The following is a 26,374-nucleotide window of genomic DNA, read 5'->3' on the forward strand; positions in this document are numbered from 1 at the left end:
TAAGAGAATGGGAAATGAGTCCATTTTGCCATGTTTGACTCGACAGACGTGACCCCCAAATACTTGCAGACTACATTTGACAGAAGCCAGAGCAGCCTCATATGGTGGAGAGACAGAACCCTGAGCTTCCCTGGCACTGTCTCCCACAATGTTGGGGGGCATTCTCAGGAAGGAAGAGGGGTCAGCGGAGACTTCAAGATTCAAAGGCACCACATCCTAAAGGAGTATGTTGTGGGGGACAGCCTCTCACTGGAGACACTGTGGACTCGTTCATTCATATCCTCCTTTTCTTGGTATCAAATTAAACCTCAAAAACTCTGCAACCCACAGAATGAGGGTGGGCAAGAATCATGAAATGTAACCAACTCAAACCTCTGGAAAATAACCAGGGACAGGTGAGACCCAAAGACATCAGAAGTGAGGACTTGTCCTTCAATCAGTTGTCTCTCTCTCCCTGACCAGGCTTATCTCAGGGCAGTCAGGGCATTGACATGTCACCAAGACAGAGGGAACTCACCTTCAGGCCAGGGCTTGGAAGGCCCTCCGGGGGGCTGGCCTGGCATCCCAGGGGGCACACCTGAGGGTCCTGGCGGGGGCATGTTGGGCCCTCCCATGCCTATACACAGAAAGAAACAAGTAAAAGGATAAAATGTGTCCTGTGCTTCTACCGACATGTATGCCCAGAACAGCCCTGTCTCCAGGGAACACACCCAACAACAAGCCCTTTGGGGTGGGCATCAGAGGAGAGAGGGAGAATTGCAGAAAAAGCATTTATCCTGACAACAGCCCTGCTGCCCCAAGTGCCGGGAACTGTGCCATCCCCAAAGGGGAAACCCATGGGCAGCAGAGCCTAGGTCTGCCCAATGCTACTGACCCAGCTCTGGACAGTTTGCTGAGAGGCCCATCCCTCCCGAGGGCTATGGATGGTGGGCCTTACCGTGAGGCCTGCTGTAATTTGGAGGTGCTGGTCCTGGGCCTGGCCCAGGGCCGGGGCCAGTGCCGGGGCCAGGTCCTGTTGCAGACACAGAGGGTGGAGGTAGTGTGGGCACCTGCTGCTGCATCCCAGGCATCGGCCGCTTGCCCTGCACTGCCATCTGCAGGTGGTCAGGCAGGGGCTGTCCCCTGGCCAGCATCTTATAGGCCATGATCTGAGCTCTGAGCTGGTGCAGCTGGTTCTGGTTAAATGGAGTTGGGCCCCGGTTCTGCTGCCCCAAAGCCTGAGGGTCAGCACCATCCAGTGGGGCCCCTCCTGGCCCAGATGACATCTGAGGGCCTGAGGCTGGGCCACTAGCTGGAACCGGACTAGAGGCGTGCTCGGAGCCACCCAGGGGTGAAGGGTAACCTGCAGGAAAAGGCAGATCCAAAAGGTCACTTGGTAGCACACGTTCAATGACTTTTAAAGCAAAAATGTCATCTTTCCTCCAGGCTTATACTGGCACCTACCCTGAGACATGGAATGTCGAAATTTTTTCCTTCTTGTTCAAACAAGAGGAACCCAGAAGGTACACACCAGCAGCCAGACCGGAGGCACAAGTGGTGGGTTTTGTTTGGCCTACCTGTCAGTAAGCTGCTGATGGTTCATGCAGAGAGGTTTACACAGATCCAGGCTTTCTATGGGCCTGCCTGCCTACCCCTTGTTTGGCCGGACCCATTCCCCTCACTTCCGTTACCTGGGGAGCCCCTGACAACAGGATGTCAACTACTCCATTGCTTCTCAAACTTCTGGAAAATCTACCTGGGAATGATTCTTAGTGCAGAGACTGGGCCCCACTCCCAAGATTCCGAGTCTCCTAGTCTAGAATGGGCCCAGGAACCTGCATTTCTAATACACTCCTGGGTGGCACTAGAGGTGCTAGCCTGAGAAGCCCACCCTGCCCAGCTGCCATCTCATACTCGGCACTGAACATGGTTCCTTCCCACCAGTGTTCACTCTTCTGGGGCCAATCTGAGACAAGACATATCAAACAGGAACCGGCCAAGCCCAAACTCAATCCCCTTCCATGGCAGGGTCTCTCACTGTTCTGGGTCCTCCCTGTCCACTTGTGGGAGACCCAATTAGGAAAATGAACTCAGAACTCCTAGAGGGTGACAAACAAAAGGAAGTAATGGAAGCAAAACAATACCTTGGGAGTGCTGGTCCATGGGGCTCGGCGGGGGCCCCATTCCTGTGTGGCCCCCTGACCGCATCCCCATCCCCTTCATCTGGTTGTAGCGCGGGTCATCTGACATGCCCTTCTCATGCATGGACTCCATTGGCTACGAGGGGAAAATGACAAGGCAGGATCAGCCAGAGGGGATGCGAGGAGGTGGCAGAGCAAAGCACTGCCCAAGAGAGAAGTTCAATGTCACTGAAAAAGTCCACCCAATGTTGCCGTGGCATTTACTGAATTGCCCATACAACCAAAAACCTTAGGTCTAAGACACAGTCCTGACAGCTACTTAAGTGTCAACCAGATGCATGAAATAATGCCACCCAATGGTGGATGACTGCCTAGGAGACTGGTGGTCAGGAGCAAGGGGACAACTGGATCAGGGCACCTGGTGAAAGCACGGAGACAGTTTCAGATGGCCAAAATCCCGTAAGGAAAAAACATGAGTGACAGCTCCTGGTCAGGGGCAGTTTTAGCTAGAACTTGAGACTCTGTTGTCACAAGGAAACTTGTAACCACGAATCTTTGGATCAGGGAACCTCTTCCTTGGGAGACCGTATATCAGAGAGAGAGAGAGAGAGAGAGACAGAAACTTCTGCCCAAGAGTAAGTTAGTAATACATCAGATGTCCTCACTGATCCGAGATCGGCCTCCTGCCTGCTAGCTGGGAGGAAGGCTGTCTGTGACATCTATCTGTGCCTCCTAGGAGGCACTATCAGACCTTAGCAGAACGACGACACCTATATTCCTTCCTAGTGCTCAGCACTAAGCACTTCCTCTTGGGAATGGCTAGTAAAGTGGACATTTTCCAAGACCCGTCCAAGGCACTCTGCTAGGCCCTGGTCAACACAATGTCCTGTTCTCAGGGAACTTAGTCTAATGGGTGACCCAGCCAAATCAACTGCAGCTGAGTGCAGTGAGAGGAAGCCAAGAGGGTACCTGGCTGGGACATGAGGAGCAGCAACCTACACCAGAGAAGGGTGGGGCCCTCAAGAGGCAGACAGGAGCCCTGGGTGCAGACCTCCCTCCACACCTTCCTCCCTGGGCTGGAAGAGCTGCCCAATGAGCTTGCCTCTACCCAGAGCACGAGCTCTGCACAAGCAGGGGTGTCACCACCAGACCCTGGGTCCTCGGCTCCTGACACTGGGCTGAACACACGGCAACCTCCAACAGACATTTATAAATGCGTGTGGCATATGTCTAAGCGATTCCAGGAGGAAGAAACAAAATAGGCAGAGAAAGAGGGGGCTGTGCTGGAAGAAAAGCTGGCCTAAATAAGTGTGTACAGTAACTGACAGCTGCACCCCAGGAAAAAAGGGTAGTCACTAAAAGCTTCCTAGGAGGGCAGCTACAAGACAGATACTGTACTGAAGTTGTCAGAAATGTACAGGAGATGGGACAACAGGAAGGTCACCCAAATATGTTGGAGGCTGCTGAAGTGGCACAAGTCTGAAGTGGCACAAGTCTGGGGTGCAAGGAGCAGCAGATAGATGAGACAGCGCTGCCACAACTCAATGAGTGACCATCTGAGACCCTGGTTCCTCATCTATAAAAATGGGCATAATACCCACCTACACCTGATGGGTGGGGGCAGGGGTGAAGCAGAACAGGGTGCAGGTAAATGGACAGCCCTGGTAGGGAGCCCAGAGGATTAGCTGGGGTCCCTGGCCCCCAGGCCGCACCATTTGCATCTTCTACCTGAGGGCCTCCTGTGGTCCCCGAGGCTAAAAAATGGCAGCCCTTCCTGTAGATGCCAGTATGTACAAGAAGAAAGTTCCTTGTGCCCTCCAACCGCCTCCCAGGAACAGAGAGAAGAAAACTATTTGTGTTAAGGGAGGTTTTCTCACCTCACTTCCAAGAGCATCCTTGGACAGGTCAGGTAAGTGGTAAGACAGTAACAAATGAGTGGGACCAAATGGGAACAAAGGGTGCCCACTCCCTGCTCCACGGGTTACACAGGTATGCAGAGCAAACAACATAGAAGAGACCACATGCCCTAAGCTGTATTTTAGGGACCTGGACATTTTTATTCAACAACAAAAGGTAACTTAGGAGCCAAGTTACCACATTTTCCATCAGAATGGGTAAAAGAGACACGGGAGGTGAGGGGACATGGCTCACTCTCCCACCTCTGACTGCATGGACCCCATCAGGGTAGTGGGCCCCCAGGATTCCCTACCTTGTGCATCTGGTGCATGTTGTCCTGAGGGTACCCTCCGGGCCCCTGGCTTGGGATGGGGTGTCCTGCTGAGGGAGGCCCTGGGCTGGGCCCCATCATGCTGTGGGCAGAGCCAGGGGAGGGACCTGGGCTAGGGCCCAACATGGCTCCAGGAGATGGGCCAGGGCCTGGTGAAGGGCCTGGCCGAGGAGTTCCACCCAGAGGTGGGTCTGGAGTGGACATCTTCACAGGAGCTGCAGACAGTGGACTCCTGCTGGAAAGAAGTCTCGGTCAGTCTGTGGGTCACGGCCATTGGCTGGGTAGGTCAGGGCATTGTGAGAGGACCGTAGTCATGACAGAAGCACCCATATGACAGGGGACTGGTACCTTTGACATACAAGCCCCCATCAAGCAGACGTTTCTCCTCCATTCCTCTAGACAGAGGTCATACATCAGGCACACAAAATCAGAGCAAAGTCCCCTGAGGAAGGGGTGGGACTCAGGAGGCAGGGGGACTTCGCTTCCCTTGCCATCTGATTACAATAAAGGGTGACCCTGATGGGCACTTCACACCATACAGCTCTAATGCTTGCTCACCTTCTAATTTAACAAAAAAGGAGATCGTGACTAAGGCTCAAAGCCTTTGCTGGCAACAGCATCTGACTGGTCTCTAATAAATTCAACAGAAACGAGTAATTGTGGAAAGTGACACTGGTCTTCCATTTAAGACAACAAGACCAAATTTCCTTTAAAATAAATGAATTTTAAAAAGTAGGTTCATTTAAAAAGAAGTATTACATGAATAATGGCACGCTAATATTCAAATACTTCAAGAGTGATAATCAAGTGTCTACAGTTTAATAGATATTATTTATAGAAAACTAAAAACTGACACCCAGAACTATTACCCAGAGCCTCCAACAAGATCCATAAATGAGCTTAAAAATCATCCAATGATATTGATAAATTATGCTTGCTAAGACAGGACAATGAGCTGATAAATTTTATCAATACTTTCTACAATAAGGGCTCAATTTTCAGGTAACCCTTAATCTGTTATGTAGTTACAGGGCCTTAAGCAAAATTCTCTTTAACAACCTCTTTCATCATGATGGAGTAATACAATCTCAGTGCTAAAATCTGGAAAAAAAAAAAATACAGAAGCTTAAAATCACCCATCATCCCACTAGAAACAGAAGTACCTGCTTGTCCTACAGAGGGAAAGAGGCAGCCCTGTGCGCCCAACCCCTCCCAGCAGGGCAGAGAAGACGTGTGCTGGGAGAGGAACAGGGGAGGAGGGGGTCCTCAAAGACCTGTGGAGCCCCCAGAGTGCTAAGGATGGACCTGAGCCATCCAGGGTGGGCCTGCAACATTTCAATGCCTTTCTTCTTCTAGACTGTTCCTCATACAGACACATACACACACTCTTAACAGTATCATTCAATATATTGTAGGCGAGCTTTTCTTCATATAATCATATCTATGACCACTTTTATCATTTAATAGTCTTCAAAACATGAACTCAAATGGCTCCACCTCCCCTTCTCTTGTTCTGCATGTCCTGAGTTACTGAAAAGCCTCTCTTCTGTTGGCATGTCACAAATCTAGTTTTTGTTTCTGTGGACTTTTGGGGTTTTGAATAGAATCTCGAGTTGCCCCTAAACTTTACTGGACACTTCTCATGCTAAGGGGTAAATCCTGTTAAGAAGTGTAGGAACATTTTTAATTCTTTTTTTTTTTTTTTTGGTAGTTCATGTCTTTTATTAACCTATAAAATTACTTGTCTTCCAGTTTACTGAAGCAATAGGTCAGATAACATTTGCCACAATAATGTGTCAAAGTGGCTAGCCACAAAAATTCTAGCACCACATTGGTCTGAAGGGCACGCCCAACAAGTGACTGATTTTGCCATTCTCATCTGCTTTATAGTATTTCAAACAGCCAGCTTAACCTTCTTCCTCTTTTGCTTATTCTTCTCAGGAGTGGCGTAAGACTTCTTCCTTTTCTTAGCACCACCATAAAGTCTCAACACAAGATGAAGAGTAGACTCCTTTTGAATGTTGTAGTCAGACAAGGTACATCCATCTTCCAATTGTTTGTCAGCAAAGATCAGTCTTCGCTGATCAGGAGGAATTCCTTCCTTATCCTGGATCTTGGCCTTTACATTTTCTATTGTAACCGAGGGTTCAACCTCAAGAGTGAAGGTCTTCCCTGTTAAGGGTTTTCACGAAAATCTCCACCTTGGCTGCAGTTCCACTGCAGATGGTGGATTGGAAAGTAATTCCCTTTTTTTAAAAAAAGGTTTAATTTTAAAGGTTGGGGGTATTTTCCTCAATAATAGATCAAAAGCCCAAACTTCTTCATTCCAGTTTCATAACCAAACAGTTGGAGCAGAGAAGATCAGAAACCTCAGCAGGATGTGACCAGGGGCCAGCATACCAGCCTGAACGGGAGAGGACCCCAACGTGCTAGAAAACACTCCTTCGTCCTCTGGGCACCCTGGGTTTCCACCAAAGCTCAAGGAGCCTCAGTGCTGAACCTTAAACCAGCCTCACAAGAGTGCTGGAGAACTGGTGTCTATTCACAATGCCTTCCCCACAAATCCAAACCCAGTAAGTTCAGAGAAAAAAAATCAAACTTTAAAAAAATATTTGAGACAAATTTGTTTGGAGCAAAATTTGACCTGATTTAGCTATGTGAATATTCACATATCCTGCCACGGAAACAAGATCCTGTTTAATGCTGAAACACAGCCTCAGTCTGCTATGGGATAGTGGTCTGTGCCCTGTTTCTCCTTTGCTAAGAATCCTGATGCTGGAGTCCAAAACCTCTCATCTGGGGAAGGAAGCACCTGAAGTCACATTTCACAAGTAGGAAGCTGAGCAACATGGACATGGCTGTGGCCAGTGGACAATGATGGCTCTCCAGGGCTCCCGTCTGGCCCCTTCACCTCCCACCTCCGCAGGCCTCCTCAGTCCTACAGAGCATTGTGGCGAGGTGAGAAGAGGGAGGGTGGTCCTGTGAATCCTTAAGGAATCCTGCAGTGTCCAGCAGCTCAGGGTTTCTTTCTCACCTGGAGGTGGCTATTCTAAGTCAAACCTACTGAAACTGACAGCAAAACAATCTACATCACCTAGAGAACATCGCCTCTCTGGCTAAAGGTGGACATGACGACAGCACACACTGGGAAGTGCCTTTGGAATGATGGCTCCTAAAGTAGTTTACACTTAGAATCACACCTTCGTCCCATCAAAGCGTTTGGTACCTCTAGGAATTAACTGCCTCCATTCAGCAGTGCTAACTTCATTAAAGAAACACAGCAGCCACCAAAGATACTGGAGAGCAATGAAAAAGACTTTTGTGCCCAAAGATGGTAATGTCCGCTTTTGAGAAGTATGGGGTTTTACAACACACTTTTAAAAATGACATCTGCTTCAGAAGCTGCCACCTCTGAAGGGACAGGCTGCAATGAAGCAGGTAAGTGCATGCCTGGCAAACTCGTTTCTGGAGAGCTCACACACAGGTGGGGAGTGACAGTAATGGAGACTCAAAGACGTACAGACACACTACAAAACTGTCCCAAGCAGCACAGCAGGCAGGGCCCCATCAAACACTGAGGTACCCGATGAGGGTGCTGGTGCCGCATGTGGACACGCACCATCATGGTGACGAGAACAGGAAAATGGAACCAGGAGTGGCTCTCTGGTCCTCAGGGAGGTACTGAGGAGGGACTTTTTATTTACTTATACTGAGTTGTAACATATCTAAAGTGCCCCAACTGTAGGTACACAGTTGATGAAACCTAGATCAGACTTGGCCTTAGAGTTTCCTGGGTGACAGATGTGTCTTTTTTCTAATGAGACTTCTCTTGGTTGGCTCCTAGATGGCTTCATGACTGGTACTGGTCGCCAAAAAGTCCAAGCCATGCTAGAAGCTTAGAACTTTCAGCCCAACCCCCTATCCTCTGGGGAGGGGAGAAGGGCTGGAAATTGAGTTAATCAATCATGCTTACATGATGAAGCTTCCATAAAAACTAAACCACACGGTCAGAATACTTCTGGGTTGGTGAACATGTCCACATGCCAGGAGGGTGGTGCACCCCAACTCCACAGGGACAGAAGCTCCTGTGCCCAGGACCCTTCCAGACCTTACCTTACGTATCTTTTCATCTGGCTGTTCATCTGTATCCTTTATAATAAACTGGTAAACGTAAGTAAATGTCTCCTTAAAATTTATGAGCTGTTCCAGCATATTTTCAAAACTGAAAGGGGGTTCTGAGAATTCCTGATTTGTAGCTAAGTGTGGTAACCTGAAGGCCCACTACTTGTGACTGGCATCAGCAGTGAGGAACAGCTCTGTGGAACTGAGCCCTTCACCTATGGGGTCTGCACCAATTCCAGTTGGTTAGTCGTGCCAGAACTGAATCCAATTGATGTCTATAAAAACTTGGAGAATTGCTTGGTATGAAAAACCATGTTTAGTGTCAGCTGTGTGAACAGAGGAAACAGATTTTCCTCTACTATCTCAAGATCATGCGAAAGAAAGGAAGGAATAGTTTAATATCCAGGGGGATTGTGATTTGCCCCTGCCCCTGGTGGTTTACCACTGCTGAGGATGTATCAGTCACAAAGAAATCACAGGGAGGAAGAGCCAGCCAGAGAGGGAGCATGGCTGTAGGCCCATTTGGCAGGGAGGACCACCATACTACACAAAAGGACTATCATTGTCCCTGCCAACAGAGGGGTCCCTGAGGCCCAGAAGCCACAAGTCAGGTCAGTGGAGGAGCTGGGGTCACAAAGACAAGGTCACAGTGCAACTCACTGCTGTGGAACCCAAACTCTGAACATGAACTCTATCTCTTGCCAAGTGCACAATGCTGGATGAGTGACTTAACCTCTCTGAGCCTCTCCTTCTTCTTCTGCAGGCTAGAGCTGAGACCAGTCCTTCCCTTGGGAGTCACAGCCAGCATCAAATGAGTTAACACACACAAGGCACATACAGGCAGGAAGAGCTTTTTATTTACTTATACTGAGTTGTAGCATTTCACTGCTGGTGAAATCAAAGGTCTTCACATTTACTGAGCAGCTGCTTACTGCTTGTTGCTACTGTCCCATAAGTGTTATGTATATTAAGTCCTTTCACCCTCCTCCCTCATACAGAGATGGGTAAACCAGCCACATAATAAGTAACCATTCTGGAGAATTTGCTTCCTAAATTTAGCCTCCTGGCTGGACAAACCTTAATTAATGCTCCCATCCCTCAGCACTCAAGACAACAGGCTCCTTCCTCCCTTTAAGAAGCAGAGACTGCACAAAGCAGCTTTGCTGAACTAGAGGAGCAATGGCTGCCTCAAGACCAGCACAATCCTGTGCAAATGACATCCGGCCGGGCAATCGATGGGCAAGATTTGCCCTCTTGGTTCCCACTACCACAAAATGTGCTTACCCTTTATCCACTTTTCAGCCAGCCAACCCTTCCTGAGGTGTGGGGGTGGGCCTGGCTCTGCTGAGAGATGGAGAGAATATGGGAGGGAGGCACCACTATACTCCAGCGAGATGCCTACCCAGAAGGGCGAGATAGGAATTTCAGAAGAGGTGGGATTTGAGGGCAAGGAATACCCCTCTTCCCTACCCCTTTTTCCCTCATCACCAAACACCCCTGTCCTTTCTATACAGGAAATTAAAGAGTTGGCTTTTCCAGAAAATTCCTTGGGTCCCCAAGGTCATCCTGAGGCTTTGGGGTTTCAGGTGGCTTCCATGGTGCTGCCTGGTCTTTCATGACAAGTCTCTCTTGGAGAAGTCACTTGGGCTGGGAAAGGAGGGCAACTTCACACAACACTGAAATTCATTTCAAACCAGACACAGCTACACCTAGGCAGATGAGAAAAAACAAAGGACAAAGAGATGCAAGGGCCAAAATGGCAAAACCACCAGCACGTGTGTCTGGGAGCCTAACTGATGAGTGTATAGCCCATAGGCTGGGTGTGTTTGGGGCTCCACAATGAGGGAACCAGGGAACCCAGATGTGCAACCTGAAAGGATGTGATGGGAAGTCAAACTACTCAGGGCAAGAATCAAAAAGTTGAAAGCTAAGACATTCGGGAGGTTACACGATGGAAATAGGCTCCCAGGGTCCCAGGGCCAAAGGATATGGAAATGACTTGGCCGTATCACCTCACTTGCCAATCAGAACCCTCACACAATCCATGCTGCAGTAGTTGTGGCACCATTAAAAATGACTGAAGTAACTCTGTGCACGTAACTCCATGCACATGAACAAAGAAAGATGGTCCAAAACGAAGCAGAGAGAAGAAAGTCAAAGTGCTTGGCCTAAACCCCACTTTGGTGAGAATAATTCAGCTGACCCTTGAACAAATACATTTTGAACTGCGCAGGCCCACTTATATGCATTTTTTCCCCAATAAATACTGTAAATATATTTTCTCTTCATGATTTTAATATTTCTCTAAATTACTGTATAAGAATACAGCATATAATACATATAAGGTATATATGAATCGATTGTTATTGGTAAGGCTTCTGGTCAACAGTAGGCTATTAATAGTTAAATTTTGGAGGAGTCAAAAATTACATGTGGATTTCCAACTGTGCAAGAAAGGGGGGTACCCCAATCCCCACATGTTCAACAGTCAACCATACTGTATACAGTTAATCCTTGCACAGAAGCCGGCCCAAAGAAAACATATACCAAACTGTCTTCAGCAGCGGCCAGGTCTTTCTGGATGGAGAACTTACATTTTCCACAGCACAGATTTCTGATGTTTTTATCTTTATGTTTTTTTTTTTTAATAACTACCTATTACTTTTGTAATAAGTTTTATTTATTTATTTATTTATATTATTTATTATTATTTATGCCTATAGCACCTGGTCTTCCTAGGTGGTCTCCCATCCAAGTACTAACCAGGCCCAAACCCGCTTAGCTTCTGAGATCAGATGTTGGGCTTGTTCAGGGTGGCATGGCCGAGATAATGGACCGTGGGTCCACTGGGGCATGAACCCAGGACCTTCTGCATGTAAAGCAGACATGCTAATCACTATACTACAGAACCACATTCTATAATAAGAGTTTTAGAAAACACTTTTTAAGAAAAGAAAAATCTAAGTCAGAAAAATACTAGGGAACTAAATACCCAGAAAAGATGCCCAGAAAGTATCTTTGTGGAAATAAAAGAGAAAGATGAAAGGGTGTGAGGACTACATTATTTTCCATCTACTTTCAACTTCATCAAAATTATCATTTAAAATAGAAATGTCTGTTGACATTCAAATGAGGAACCAGACTGCTGGAGAATTAAAATTCTAGTTTCTTTTTTCTTAACACCCTTGCCTTTTTCTTATAAATATAAAAGAACCCCGGTGGCCAGCAGACTGCTAACATGGCAGGACAGACTGCTAACAAGCAATCAAGACCCTCTAAAAACTGCTTGCTGGAATTATTGTTGTTGGTTTTTTTTTTTTTTTTTTTTTTTTTTTTAAATCTTGCCAGAGAAACAGCATTATATTTCAGGTTGGCCCCAGGATGTCTGCTATGTTGTTTTGAGGCATGGAGAAATTCATTCACAGACAGGGTTCAGCGACAGACAAAACACAGCAGGTAAGTCACAGCAGGGTGCTCAAAAACCCATTCACGGCAGCTGGGCAAAACTAGCCCCATTCATTACACTTAAAATATAAAACATTTCCCTCTGAAACCTCCACTAAGAAAACTCCCACACTAGTGTGATAGTGTGGGGTGCTCAAGTCCACGTACCTAGAAGGAAGAAGGAGCGGGGCATTTGTGGTCTTAGGGACCCTGCAGAAATGGCTTATTCCTGAGACCAGGGTTCCTCAATGTTGGGTGTCCTGTAGCATTTTCCTTACAATATAATTAAGCGACAAAACCTTGCCCTACATTTAAAAGGGAATACATTTCAGAAAGGAGAAAGTCATGTCATGAAGATCAACTACAGTGTCTCCTCAGTTCTACCTAAAAGGTAGACAAACCAAATTGTATCAAGTATTATTTTTAGCACTGGGAATTTATTCTCTGAAATCTACCCCCACCTTTAAAAACTTTTTCATTGACTTGAAAACCACTGAAGAGCACCTCCCCATTTATAACACACCAGAAGAAAATGATAACCTTGGGGCTTTTCTGCCCTAAGGGAGTTCACAGTCTTATCAAGAGGGAGGTACAGTGTCTATGCTGTAAGACTACAGATCCTATTTATCCACTAGATGGATGTTTTTCAAACTCTTTTGACTATGATGCACAGTCTTGATGTGGCCCAACATAAACACATCAAGTAACTGCAACAAATCTTACAAATCTGTCCTGACCCTGCTCCCTTTTTAAGGCTGGTCAAGCACAGACAGATGTCATGACTCCCCACTGGGTCTGTTGTGGTGCCTGCTATATACGCTATGCTAAGCAAGACATGTGACCCGTGAAACAGGGAAGAAAGCGGTCTCCCAAGCTCGGAAAGTAAAAGAATGGGTGAAGAGGTATGGTACACTTGAGACAGGCCCTCACAGCCACCACAAATCTCAACTCTAGGCTGAGCAAGGTTCTAGGTGCTGGGTATCCAGCAAAGAACAAAGTCCCTGCCTTGTGGGACTTATAACTGAATGACAGATATGAGCACAGAAATAACAGGATGTCGTCATGTAGTGGAAGTGCTATGAAAAAATACTCAAGTAGAGTTAACGGTCCAGCTGATGGAGGTGCTCTTGCAATCACAGTGGCCAGGGATGATCTTACTGACTGGGACATATCTGAGCAGAAACCTGAAGTGAAATAGGAGCCACACAGCTACCTAGAGGCAGAAGTGCAAAAGCCCTGGGGTGGGACCTGGCTGAAGCAGAACAGGTGAAAAGGGTATGGCAGAAGAGGTCAGACATGGGTGGGAGAGCAGACCACAGGCCTGGAGGGCAGTGGTGAGGAGGCAGAAGGATACTCAAGGTGCAATGGGAAACCACTGGAATGTTCTGGGCAAGCAATGACTTGATGTGATGAAAGTGTTAGAAGATTTCCCTGGATAGGTTGATGAAACAGATATGGGGGTGAGAGGAGCCAAAGATGATCAAGGTGACCATCTCACATCCCCTTTGTTTGATACTGAGAACTGGGGGAACTATGGGAGGAGCAGAATTGTATGCTCAGAGAGACTAAGTCATTCACCTAAAGTCACACAGGGAGTAAGTAGAGTCTTGCCTCAGGTCTGACTGAGCAACTGCCTCAGGGTGAGGGTCAGAAAGTATAAGAGGAGAACCTGGAAGGGTATGGAGTACAGAAAAAGAGAAGCCCTCCAACAGGGAGGAGCATGAAGGGAGTGTTCTGTGGAGGCTGGCAAGGTCACTCAGTGTACCCGCACCCCGCATCCACGATCGCCAGGGCCAGGTGCAGTTCCCAGGCCACAGTGAGTGGCCCCCTGTGCTTTAGCGTCACCATTAGGATAGTAAAACCATCCACCATGCTACTTTACTGGGACCCTCCAGGCAAGTCAGGGTGGCACACATCAAACTCTGCCACCTCAAGCCTCCAACTGTAACAGGTGAGGCAGCAACTGCCATGCAGCCACCTGTTTCCTGAGCCAGTGGTGCGTGACCTGCAGTTAAAAGAACTTAAACCAGCCCAAGAAGCCATCTTAAAGGCCACCGCCACTAAAAATGGGGCCCATTCTACTTTATTACACTCACAGCTGGTTAACTTCACACTGGGCAAAACTCAGACTATTCCCAGTAACAAGCGTCCACATGAAAAAATGAAGACATTCCCCTTTAGCAAAGTAATCGAGTCCCAAAGTGAAGCTCTGGAAACTCTCTGGGGTGCAAAAGCCAGGAAGGGGCCAGGCAGGTTTATGCCCTGCTAACATGTACCTGTTTTCTAAAGAAAGCCTCTGCCCTGAAAGAACTGGAGGGAAACCGATGCATCCCCTCTCTTACCTCTGTCATGTGAAATCTGATCTCCCCACAAACCCTGCTACACCTGATATTCCCCTCCAGGCCCTTTCCCCGTAAAGGAAGGTGAGTAGTGGCTGAATTTCTCAAGCCCACCAATCCATATCCCTAAAAGTTAATAGCAGAAGTACTAACAGAAAATTCTGCCCAAGATATCACTGGTCATATTCCTGAGCCTAATATTTCTGGATGACATCTATAAGGGCGACAGCAACAGCAGCTCCATTTAGCCTGACTCCATTTTGATATGTTCCCCCTTGAACATTTCCCCCATATTCTAGCAGTGTTACTGCTTTTTTATAGGTTTTCCACATTTCTTCAATCCTAATTTTTTTTAAAAACTTTGATTTGCTCTGGTGTTCTAATCATTGTTACAAGTTATGAGAAAATATGTGAAATGGACAATGAACATTTGGCATTTTTCAAAAGCCATGCCACTAAACACACTTCCCTCTTTCCAATGCCTTATGGTGAAATTGGAAAGCATACATTTTTGAGTATTAAGGACGAGATGGAGGAGCTAATGCCTTTGTTATCATGTTGAAAACACAGGGAACTATTACAATGGAGCAAAAATAAATTCTATACCCACCAAGATGTTGTAGGCGTCCAGCACTATGTGCCAGGCACCCTACTAAGCACTTTACATTTGTCATTTAGTCCTTGAAACTAGTCCTACAAGTTGGATACTATTATTGTCCCCCTTTGCAAATAAGGAGATGGATTCAAGCGCACCAGAACAAGGCCCTTGTCTGCCTGTTCCCAGCTGAATCACCAACCCCCAGCAGTGCCTGGCTCGTGGGAGGCACTCAGTGCACATTTGTTCACTGTATGAATGGGGAATGAGTGGTTGGGCTGCTTCTTGCACAACTCCATTCACACTGTGTTCTCTCTGTGGTCAGTGTGAATGGGTCCCTCGTGGGCCACTTTCTGAACAACTCCAGGGGGCACCATTCACATTATGTTCAGTCTACTATCAATGTAAATGGGTCCCTTTGTGCCACAGAAGCCCTGATGACTGAGGCTAAAATTAGCTGAAAAATCTTAGGACCTATTATGTGCCAGGCACTGCCACCTCCATTTCTCTAAGGCACCAAAAAGGAAAATGGCGAAGCCAGGAGTCCATCCCAGGGTGGCTGACTGCAGCATCCCCAGTGAAGCAATATCCCTGGATGTCAGTTTCTTCAGCAGAATTCTGTTCTCATCAGACATTCACCCAAAATACCTAGTTCCTCCCACCCTCCCACATCTGCTCTGGGGCTACCTCCTAGTGTTTCGAGGATCCACAAGGAATGGCAAAGGTATGTAAATAAAAATGAGTTTATGTGGAGTGCTCTTCACAGACAAAGTTTGGAGACCACACTGATGTCTCCACAGATCTGATGTCACCCCGCCCCCAACGCAAAAACCTGCAAGATTAACGTCTCCTGAAGAGTTGGACACAAAATGATTTTAGAGGGTACACGGAGAAACATTTGTTATTTTCACAATTATATCTGCATTTACTTTTAAGGCAAATTAGGGAAATATTACTAGCTGACTATATGACAGATGCTGCAGTGTATTATGCCGCTTCACATGTTATCTCATTAAACGCTCACAACCACTATTTGAGTTGACATCACTCATACCTGTTTCATAAGTGGGGAAACCCACTGTTAAGTACCTTGCTAGAGATCAAGCTAAGATTCAGAGAGGTGAATGTGAATCCAGGAAGTCTGATTCCAGAACCGAAACTCACCACCCTACATTACCTACCTGCCCTGCACTCTCCTTCTGGGGAAATGAGGTTTGGGAAACAATGGCCTGGAAAGTTAAAAACCAACAACAACTAATGTTTATTGTTTACAACCCAGGCCCCGTCCTGTGCCAAGCACTTCACACACATGTTCAGTCAATGCTCCCAAGGGCCTTTCATTCATTGCACAAATGTTTGTTAAGGGCCCACCATGCTCACCAGGTCCAGGGAGATACTGCAAGAGACACCACCCCTGCTCTGATGGCCCTCAGAGAAGAACAGATGGATGTGTAATTACAAACTGGGGTTAACTCCTAACTGGAAAAGGATCAAGGCAATGTGCCAATGCAGCGAGGCATTGGGTAGTCAAAATATGAGCCTGCACATCCTCTCAGATTCTGAATCAAGTACCCCTCCTCTTCCACGAAACCTCCCTGATCCCTGACTGGAACCACTTCCCTGGACAGCCACTGTGTTCCCCTCACAGATCTGTGAGTATTAAATGATGAGCCAAGGAGTTGTTCCCCACATTTACCATAACACTGTTCCCCTACAAAATTGGAGAGGACCCTGAGGGCATCTGACCTCCAACCATCTGACACCAGTAGGGACTCAAAGGATATTTGCTGAACAATGAAGGAGGGCTTCCCACTTGCCAGGAACCATTTTACAAGGTTTATCCAGCTCCATTTGTGACATTATTCTCATTTAACAAAGGAGGAAACTAAGAGATTCAGAGAGATTAACTATTTGTCTAAAGTCACACAGCTAAATGGCCGGACAGCGCCAGGAACTGAACCCTAATCCGGTCAATTCAAACTGAAAACTTGTTTCAAATTCCTGGGACGTGGCTTTTACTTTCCCAAGGATTCACTGGAGGTAAAAAGTCAAGACGTTTTATGTAAACAATAAACTTTTTGGTGGCTTCAAGATGGGCACAAAACACTCTCCCGAAACCTCTACGTTTTAAATAAAAGGCTTACTCTGGAAAATCAATTGGGAAGAAAAAAAGGATGCAAACACACACACACACAGAGCTTTCAATAGCAGTTCTCGGGTCTTCCTCCACTTGCTGCCGACCCCCCAACTCAGGGTAAACATTTTGAAGTCACTACTTGCAAGGGATGGGGAGAGACCCTTCCTTGAAAATCTAAAGTAGTTGATTTTTAAAATAAAATTTTAGGTCGGCTAACCCAAGGGGGCTGGTGTCCAGGCGACATTGGATACATCAGAGGTTTTTCCTACTGAGCTGAGATCGCAGCCTCGCCAAAAAGGTAATATTCGGGTCGGACGCTTTACAACATAGCTAGAAAATCCCAGACGCCTGGCTATTGTTACAGCCGCCGCGGAGACCTCTAGCCGGCCGAGGGGGCAGCAAGCTTTGTCCGGCGACCCCGGCGAGCGCGCGCGCAGGGGACGCGCGACCTCCATGCGGCCCGGGCTCCCACCCCGCCAGCCCGCCAGTCCGCGGATGCTGTACCCGTTGAGGCCTCGCTACACTGTGGTTGTCCCCGCGCGCGCGGTACCGGCTGGGCTTCTTGACCCTCGGGCGCCGCCGTACCCCGACCCCGTTCCGGGACCCAGCGGCCCCCTCCCCCCTTGGCGCTTCGGGTCCATTCAAACCGTCCTCCCAAGCCCCATGCCGCGCTCCCTCCGCGGCCTGCGTTCCTTACCCGGAGCTGCCGGCGCCGCCGCCTTCCTGGCGCCGCCCCCGCCCCTCCGCGCAAGGGCCGGGGGCAGAGTGGGCTTCTCGCCTATCCTCACGAAACAAAGAAGCCGCCACCGGCGCCACAGAGCGAGGGTAAGGCTTGTGCGCGCGCCCGCCTCAGCCGCCCCCCCCTTACGGCTCCCGCGCCCCCGCTGCGCGCGCACTCACCGACTCCCCTCCCCCCCGCCGACGGCTTCTCCCGCTTCCGCCGCCCGCTTGGTCTCGTGCGCGCGCCCGCCCGCTCTTCCGCTCTCATTGCGCATGCGCATCCGCTCGAGTCCAGGGAAGGTGGGTGCGGACAGAAAGAACACACCCCATGGACGCACCACCCACCTCTGTCCAGGAAGAATCTGCGTCTGCGCACAGGGGTCTCCGTCTTCCGCACGCCGCTCTTCTCCACGCCGCCGAGCGTGCGCAGAGCGGGCGCTACTGCGGCTGTGGTGGCGTTGGAGGCTTGTGTTTGGGGGATGGGATGGAGAGGCGGTGATGTTTACCGGGAAGGGGTCGCCGAGTGGCTTTAAGAGTCGGCATGAGGACCTGAGATCGAGCGTGAGGCTGGACTGAAGTTGAGCAAAGTCGGCCTAGCGCGGGCCTCGGAGTTTCTTTGATCCCTGGTCGGGGGGTGGCAGGGCTTGTTCAGTGAGGCTAGGTGGGCCCCGACCGGTGGGCCTTTCTGCTAAGCCTACCTAGTGCTGTTAATATAGCAAATATTTGTTAACCCGCTGTGTCCCAGACGGAGGTCCTGCAGCACGGAATAGACAGACAACTGCCTAGTGGTGCGGTGTAAAATACATTATGTTGATCCGGAGACTTGGCGGTTGTGGAAATTTTAAATGAAGCAGTGAGGGAGAGCGCCTTTTTTCTAGTGGGCCTAGAGCCTCTAGATGGTCTCTTCTGTGTTCTGAAAGTATCTCCAACGCCACCTCATTTAGTCCCCCAACTGAACAGGCGTTCCCCAAGGTCACTTTCCACAACTTGTGACACCTCATTTTTTAGGTGTTAGCTGACTCACCACATCAAGCTTTGCCTTCTATCACTGCCTCCTTTTCCCTTCCTTCGCATTTCATGGGTACCCTATTTCTGTTGTCTCCATGACAAAGATATTAATTTCAGTCACTAGTGAGTACCCAGCAGCTAGCATGGTTCCTTTCACCGCCACATACTAGATACTTCACATTTTTTTAAATGGAAATGATATAGAGACTGCCTACTGAGTGTGTATCATACCTGCATCAGCTAGTTGAGTCTTTCAAAGCCCAAGGTAAACCACTTGCAAGATAGAGCTGAAGGTAAGATCTCATGCTGAAGTCAAAAAGGTCTGGATTTGAGACCCGATTCCATTGTAAATAGCTGAGGGTCATTAGGCAAGTTTATTTGACTTGCCTACACTTTCCTTTCTTCACCTGTAAAATGGAAACGATGGCATCCATGAAAAGCAGGCCACCTTGGAGTTTTTTAAACCTTAGCTCATAATGTTAAGTAATGCACACAGTAAATTGGCAAGTGGGGTCCAAACTCTCTCATTTAAATAATGTTTCTTAAGTGCTCTCAACATGCTAAACACTGAGGTGGTCATAGGCATACAGTGATGCACCGAGAAGGCAGGGTTCCTGACCATGAAGCAGTCCATGAGTACAGTTGACTATCTGCCATACTGATCACACTAATACACTATAGAAAAATCTAAGTGCAATGAAAGAAAAACCTAGGGTGTGATAAGGTCATAAAACGAGACCTTCCTAGGACTGAGGAATCAGCTAGACCTCTGAGGAAGTGGTATATCTGCCAAAACCCAAAGAGTTAAAAAGTTAACTCCAGCTTTCTCTGCAGCTGGGACAATGGGGACATGGAAACTCTGGCAAGGAAGTATCAGGAGTCCCGTTTGAAAGATAAGATGTCCATTGGGGACAATTCTAAAGACATCCATTTTGCTTAGTCTGGATTCCAATGTTCATGGCTGTACATTGGAATCCAGGTTAAGCAAAACGGATGCCATTAACTATGATACTTTTCCAGTTAATTTTTGTACATGATGTGAGGTAAGATTGCAGTTCATTGTTTTCCAAAGGGATATTCAGTTATTCCAGCACCAGTTTTTCTGGACTAGCTGCTTACCCATTGAATTACCTTGGCATTTTTGTCAAAATCAGTTGAGTCTGTTTCTAGACTCTGTTCTGTTCATTGATCAATAAGGTCTACCCTTGTGCTAAGACCACACCATCCTGATTACTGTTGCTTTATAATAAGTCTTGAAATCAGGTAGTATTCCAACTTTAGTCTTTTAAAAAATTGTTTTGGCTACTGTAGGCCCTTTGCATTACCATATAAATTTTAGAATCAGCTTGTCGTTTCTACCTAAAAAAGTGTGATGGGATTTGGATTGGGATTGCTTTGAATCTGTAGAGCAGTTTGGGGAAAATTGCCATCATAATACTGTTAAGTCTTCCATGAACATGGTATATCTCTCTATTTAAGTATTTTCTAATTTCCATTAAACTTACTCTTTTGGGGCCTTTCCTACTCCACCGAAATGACTCTTGCTGCAGTCACAAGGACCTACCTATTTCTAAATCCAGGGGTCTGTTTTCATCTTGACCTGTTGGCAACGGCTGACACATTCCCTCCTTAGAACAGTCACCTCACTTGGCTTCCAGAGTACCGCACACTCCTGGGTTTCTTCTCACCCCATCGACTACTTCTTCCCAGGGTCTTTATAGCTTCCTCATCTTCATACTGGCCTCTTAATAATGAACCGCCCCAGAACTAAGGCTTTGGTCTACATTTATGTATTAACATTTACCCATTTAGCTTCCAGTCTTGTGACCTTAAAAAAAAAAAAAAAAAAAAAAAAAAAAACTACATCCTAGGTATCTACCCAAAAGAATTGAAAACAGGTACTCAAACAAATAATCCTAAACAAATGTTCATTGCTGCTGCAGTATTCACAGTAGCCAAGAGGTAGAACCAGTCCAAATGTTCCTCAACAAACAAATGGATAAACTGTAGTATTAAACATTCAATGGAATATTTAGTCATAAAAAGAAATGTAGTTCTAAAGCACGTTACAATGTGGATGAACCTTGAAAACGTGCTTAGCAAAAGAAGTCAGACACAAAAGGCTACATATTGTATGATTCTATTTATTTCAAATGTGCAGAATAGGAAAATCCATAGAGACAGAAAGCAAATTGTCAGGAGCTGAGGGTAGTAGAGGAAGTAACTTCTTAAGGGTAAAAGGTTTTATTTTGGGACAATGAAAAGATTTTGGAACTAGATAGAGGTGGTGCTTACACAACATTGGGAATGTACTAAATATCACTGAATTGATCAATTAAAAATATTTAATTTTATGTTATATGAATCTTAATTTAAGAAAAAAATCTACATCATGATGATTTCCAAATTTATCTCTTGCCTAGACCTCACCCTTGAGCTCTAGAAAATTGCTGCTCAAACACCATCACTTGGATATTATACAGGAGTTAAAAATTTCAGTTCCGTCATGTCCCTTTTTTGCTCAAAACTCTCCAATGGCTCCCATCTTGCCAAGAATAAAAGGCAAAGACCATCAAAAGAATTGGAAGACAAGCTACAGACTGAGACAAAATGTTTGAGAAGATACATCTGATAAATGACTGTTATCCAAAATACACAAAGAACTCTTAAAACTCCACAATAAGAAAATGAACAACCCAATTTAAAAATGGACAAACCTGAACAGACACCTCACCAAGGAAGGTATACAGATGACAAATAAGCATATGAAAAGGTGTTGAACGTTATATATCATTACAGAATTGCAAATTAAAGCAACAGTGTGCTACTACTACATAGCTATCAGAATGGGAAAAATCCAAAACTCTTAAAACACCAAATGCTGGTGAGGAGGTGAGCAACAGGAGCTCTCATTCCTTGCCGATGAGAATGCGAAATTGGTTTAGTCACTTTGGAAGATAGTTTGGCAGTTTCTTACAAAACTAAACATCCTCTTACCATATGACCCAGAAATCATGCTCCTTTGTGCTTAACCAAAGGAGTTGAAAACAGATGTCCACACTGAAACGTAAGCTTTATTCATAATTGCCAAGACTTGGAAGCGATCGAAAATCTTGCAGGGGGTGGCTCCATAGTGTAGTAGTTAGCACGTCAGCTTTACACGCAGAATGTCCTGGTTTCACACCCCAGGTGGAGCCACGGACCATACCCTGGGTGCACCAGGCCCCAGGTGCGCCCTGCGCGATCGCATGGGAGGAGATGCTCGGCCTTCAAAGATCCAGTTCTTAAAGGGGAAATGGCAACATCCATAGGTCGGGGATGGAAGTGGGAGTGGGAGGAATTAAAGAGGAGGAAAAAATAAAAGTTAAAAAAAGAGAGAAATCTCGCAACAGGTGAATAGATAAACAAACAGTGGTACATCCAGGCAATGGACTATTATTATTCAGTGCTAAAAAGAAATGAACTATGAAGTCATGAAAACACATGGAGGAACCTTAAATACATATTACTAGGTCAAAGAAGATCTGGACAGGTTACATACTGTATCATTCCAACTGTATGAAATTCTGGGGAAAGGCAAAATGATGGACAGTAAAAAGATTAGTGGTTGCCAGGGATTAGAGGAGAGGGAGGGATGAACAGGTAGAGCACAGAGGATGTTTAGGGCAGTGAAACCATTCAGTGGGATGCTACAGTGGTGGTGGAGACATGTCACTCTACACTTGTCCAAACTCATAGAATGTACAACATCAAGAGTGGACCCAAATGTAAACTATGGCCTTTGGGTGATGACGATGTGTGAGTGTAGGTTCATCACTGGTAACAAATACACCATTCCGGTGGGGGATATGGATAGTGGGGCAGTCTGTACACAGTGAGGGAGGGGAATATATAGGAACACTATGCTTTCTGCTCACTTTTGCTATGAACCTAAAACTGCTCTAAAAGAATAAAGTTAATTTTAAAAATATAAACAAACAAATAAGCAAAAGTTGGTAATCACAGGGGCCTACAGGCCCTTTGTTCCTTCTCTGACTGTGTCTCCTGTTACCCTCTTCCTACCTCAGTCTACTTCTGACACTAGGCTCCTTGCTCACAGGTCTTCAAACCTGGCTCATTCCTGCCCCAGGGCCTTTGCTCATGTGTTCCCAACACCTGCATGGCTCCCTCTCCCAGAGACCCTACATAATGTTGTAGATGCCCCATCCTGCATTCCCAGTTTATTTTCCTTCATGGTTCTCATCTCCCATGGTAGAACATAAGCTTTGTGTCTGTTGCCATCATCCATGTATCCAGCACCTAGCATAGCACCAGATTCCTGGAGCATGGATGAGAGGAGGAGTGCATGGGTGCCAAGGGGGGAGCTCTCAGGGTAACTCAATGCTGCTTCTGCCTTTCACATGGAATTTGGGCCTACAAGATGCTTCCTGAGGACTGAGTATTATACCCCCAGCTTCTCAGAGGCCAGCAGGGGAAATGTGCGGACCCTGGCCTGGAGTTAATAACATTAGGCTCCACATACATCTCATGTGTCCTTGACCAAGTCACCTTCCCCATCTGCCACATGGGGCCATGACACTAGCCCCTGCTGCCTTCCCAGGAGGGAAGGATAGTGTGAGGTACATGGGGAAGGGTGTGCTGTGAACACAGAGGTGTACAAAAGACCAGATGTTCACAGCATCACTCCCCACGAGGAGAAAATAAAATTCACTGTTGGTTTTAACAATCTCAAAGTCTGTGTTGATGTCTACATCCTGCATATCTGTTGGCCTATGAGGTGAGAGTTTCTCATAGTTTTCACATGGTTCAGAGGCTGTGTTAGGATTCTCTAGATACAGAATCAGTAAGGTGTAGGTTATACATATATACATCCTATTGATTCTGCTTCTCTGGAGAAACAAAATATAGACTGTGTTCTAGAGGAAGGGAGGGAGGGAGGAGAGAGTATGCATATATATTTAGACAGATAAAGATTTATTTTAAGGAAATAGCTCATGTGATCATAGGAGCTGGCAAGTTTGAAATCTCACCTGTAGGGTAGGCCCCCAGCCTGGAAACTCAAGGAAAAGTTAGTGTTGCAGTCTTGAGTTCGAATTCTGCAGGGCAGGAGCTGGAAACTCAGATAGGATTTCCATACTAGAGTCTTGAAGAGAATTTCTTCTTTGGGAAACCTCAGTCTTTGCTCTAAAGACCTTCAACTGATTGGATGAGGCCCACCCACATAATGTCCACTTTATTCAATGGCAACTGATTTAAATGTTAATCACATCTAAAAAATACCTCCATAGCAACATATAGATTGGTAGTTGACCAAGCAACTAGGCACCATGGCCTAGCCACATCAATGCATAGAATTAACCATCACAGAGAAAAATTGATTTCTCTCTTTTGACTCAACATCAAGGGCTTGAAGAAAAAAGTTCACCCATGTCCATGCCGTGTGTAAAAACATAAAATGCATCCTCTTCAGTTGCCACTGTAAAGTGAATAATTTTTCAGTAATTTTTTGGATCTTATTTGTAACGTGAAATCACATTTATTAATCAAATAGGTATTATTCCTCAAACAAGACCTACTGCCCTGAAAAACAGGCCTCACAGGAAAGCAGTTTTCCCAACTCAAGCAGTGAGATGTGTAGTGTGAGAAAATATAAAGCAGTCCTTTCAAATTACAAACCTAGGACAATAGGTTTCTTTTAGCAAGCAGCCATGGTTTTAATTCAACACAGCAGATAACCAGCACGTCACATTATGCTTGCACTAAACCATGCCACTTCCTATAACTATAGGTGGAAGCCTAAGTACCCATATTTGCCATAGTTTTATAGGTGTTTTATTCTCGGTATAGTATATTTTATTTTAGGTTGAATTTATTAAGCTCTTCTAAAACACTAGTTCTGAATCACTAAACTTTGGGTAAACAGCAATAGGTTACACACACACATGCCCCAAACATATTATTTGGGCTAGGTTTGATATATTTAGTCATTTGACCAAAGAGGATGTACAGATGGCAAATAGGCACAAGAAAAGATGTTTAGTGTCATTAGCCATTAAGGAAATGTAAATTAAGACCACAATGAGAAATCACTAAACAACCTATTAGAACAACTAAAATAAAAATTAGTGACAACACCAAATGCTAGCAAAGATGTGGAGAAACTGGGAAGGTGGGGATGTAAGTGGTGCAGCCATTCTGGAAAACAGTTTGGCAGTTTCAGAAGAAACTAAACAGACAACCATCACATGACCTATTAAGTATACTGCTGGGAATTTATCCTAGAGAAATGAAAACGTATGTGCATGCAGAAATCTGTGCATGAATGTTCATAGCAGCTTCATCTGTAATAGACAAAAACTAAAAACAGACCAGGTCCTTCACGCAGGTGAATGGTTAAACAATCTGGTCCATCTGAACAGTGGAGTACTACTCAGCAATAAAAGTGAACTATTGATTCTTGCAACAACCAGGATGCACCTCCAGGAAATTATGCTGCGCTAAAAAAAAAAACAAACCTCAAAAAGGTTACATACAGTCATACCATCTCTAGCCATGCTGCCCTGAATAAGCCCAATCCTGTCTAATTTCGGAAGCTAAGCAGGGTTGGGCCTGGTTAGTACTTGGATGGGAGACCAACTAGGAAGACCAGGTGCTGTAGGTGTAAAAAATAAAAAAATAAAAATAAATAAAAAGATTGTAAACTGACAAGGTACTTGCAATCTGTGAGGTCAACCAAGGGTTGCCTTGCCCGCCCCCCCCCCCCCAGAAAAAATAATAAAAATAAATAATCTTTATTTTTTTAAAAAAGGGTTACATACAATATGATTCCACATATATAACATTTTTGAAAGGATTACATTTTCAAATGGAGATTAGCAGTATATTTTATTTTAGATTAGCAGTCGACTGCCATGGTGGATACTCCGGCACCCATGAAAATTTGTATGGAACTTTGTGCATGCACACACACAAACACACACATGCACAAATGAATACAAGTAAACCTGGGAAAGTCTGAATAAGATCAATGAAGTGTATCAATGTCAATGTGCTGACTATTATTCTCAGTAAAGCTGGGGTGGGAGTAATGGAGTTATTTATGTTAAATAAATATAAATATATCCTCGCTGTGATATCGTACTATCATTTTACAAAAGATTTCCATTGGGGACTCAAATAAATAATTGTATACTCCTGTTCGTAGTAGCATTATTTGCAATAGACAAGACATAGAATCACCCAAATTGTCTATTGACAGATGACTAGATAAACAAAATGTGGTCCATCCATACAATGGAATGTCATTCAGCTTTAAAAAGGAAGGAAATGCTGACACATGCTACAATATGGACCAACCTTGAAGACATCATACTTATGCAAAAGGACCAATACTGTGTGATTCTACTTGTCTGAGGTACCAAGAACAGGCAAATAAATAGAGACAAAGTAGAATAGAGGTTATCTGGGGTTGGGGGAGGAACAATGAGAGTTAGTGTTTAACGGGGACAGAGTTTCAGTTTGGGAAGGTGAATGAACTCTGCGGATGGATAGCAGTGATGTTTGCACAGCATGTGGATGTACTTAATGTCACTAAACTGTCCACTTAACAATGGTAAATTTTATGTATATTCTACCATAATAAAAAAGCAGGGTACGACTGGG

General features: G+C 45.8%; 1 protein-coding gene and 2 pseudogenes across 13 annotated transcripts in view; 1 reads left to right on the forward strand and 2 right to left on the reverse strand.

The window, feature by feature from the left end:
* The window catches only part of SMARCA4 (SWI/SNF related, matrix associated, actin dependent regulator of chromatin, subfamily a, member 4), an 81,532-nt gene extending 63,596 nt beyond the window's left edge, over positions 1-17,936 (reverse strand). For 6 of the 12 annotated variants that reach the window (XM_036233703.1, XM_036233704.1, XM_036233702.1 and 3 more), the window contains exons 1-4: positions 4,330-4,582; positions 2,124-2,256; positions 938-1,342; positions 518-616 (exon numbers count right to left, since the gene is read on the reverse strand). In XM_036233703.1, the coding sequence (XP_036089596.1) occupies positions 518-616; positions 938-1,342; positions 2,124-2,256; positions 4,330-4,551 (859 nt within the window). In that variant the 5' untranslated portion in view covers positions 4,552-4,582. Of the gene's footprint in view, positions 1-517; positions 617-937; positions 1,343-2,123; positions 2,257-4,329; positions 4,583-17,681; positions 17,851-17,884 lie in introns of those variants that run through there. The other 6 variants (XM_036233707.1, XM_036233708.1, XM_016153439.2 and 3 more) reach the window with 5 other exon arrangements.
* On the reverse strand, positions 4,589-6,526 carry LOC107515051 (annotated as a pseudogene). Its single transcript, XR_001597948.2, has one exon. The product of XR_001597948.2 is annotated as a ubiquitin-40S ribosomal protein S27a-like (transcript).
* Positions 17,937-25,254: 7,318 nt separating the features above from the next.
* Positions 25,255-25,373, forward strand: LOC118612739 (annotated as a pseudogene).
* Positions 25,374-26,374: the final 1,001 nt, after the last annotated feature.

The sequence above is a fragment of the Rousettus aegyptiacus genome, unplaced genomic scaffold (genome assembly GCF_014176215.1).
Source record: "Rousettus aegyptiacus isolate mRouAeg1 unplaced genomic scaffold, mRouAeg1.p scaffold_m13_p_16, whole genome shotgun sequence".
Taxonomy (NCBI): Eukaryota; Metazoa; Chordata; class Mammalia; order Chiroptera; family Pteropodidae; genus Rousettus; species Rousettus aegyptiacus.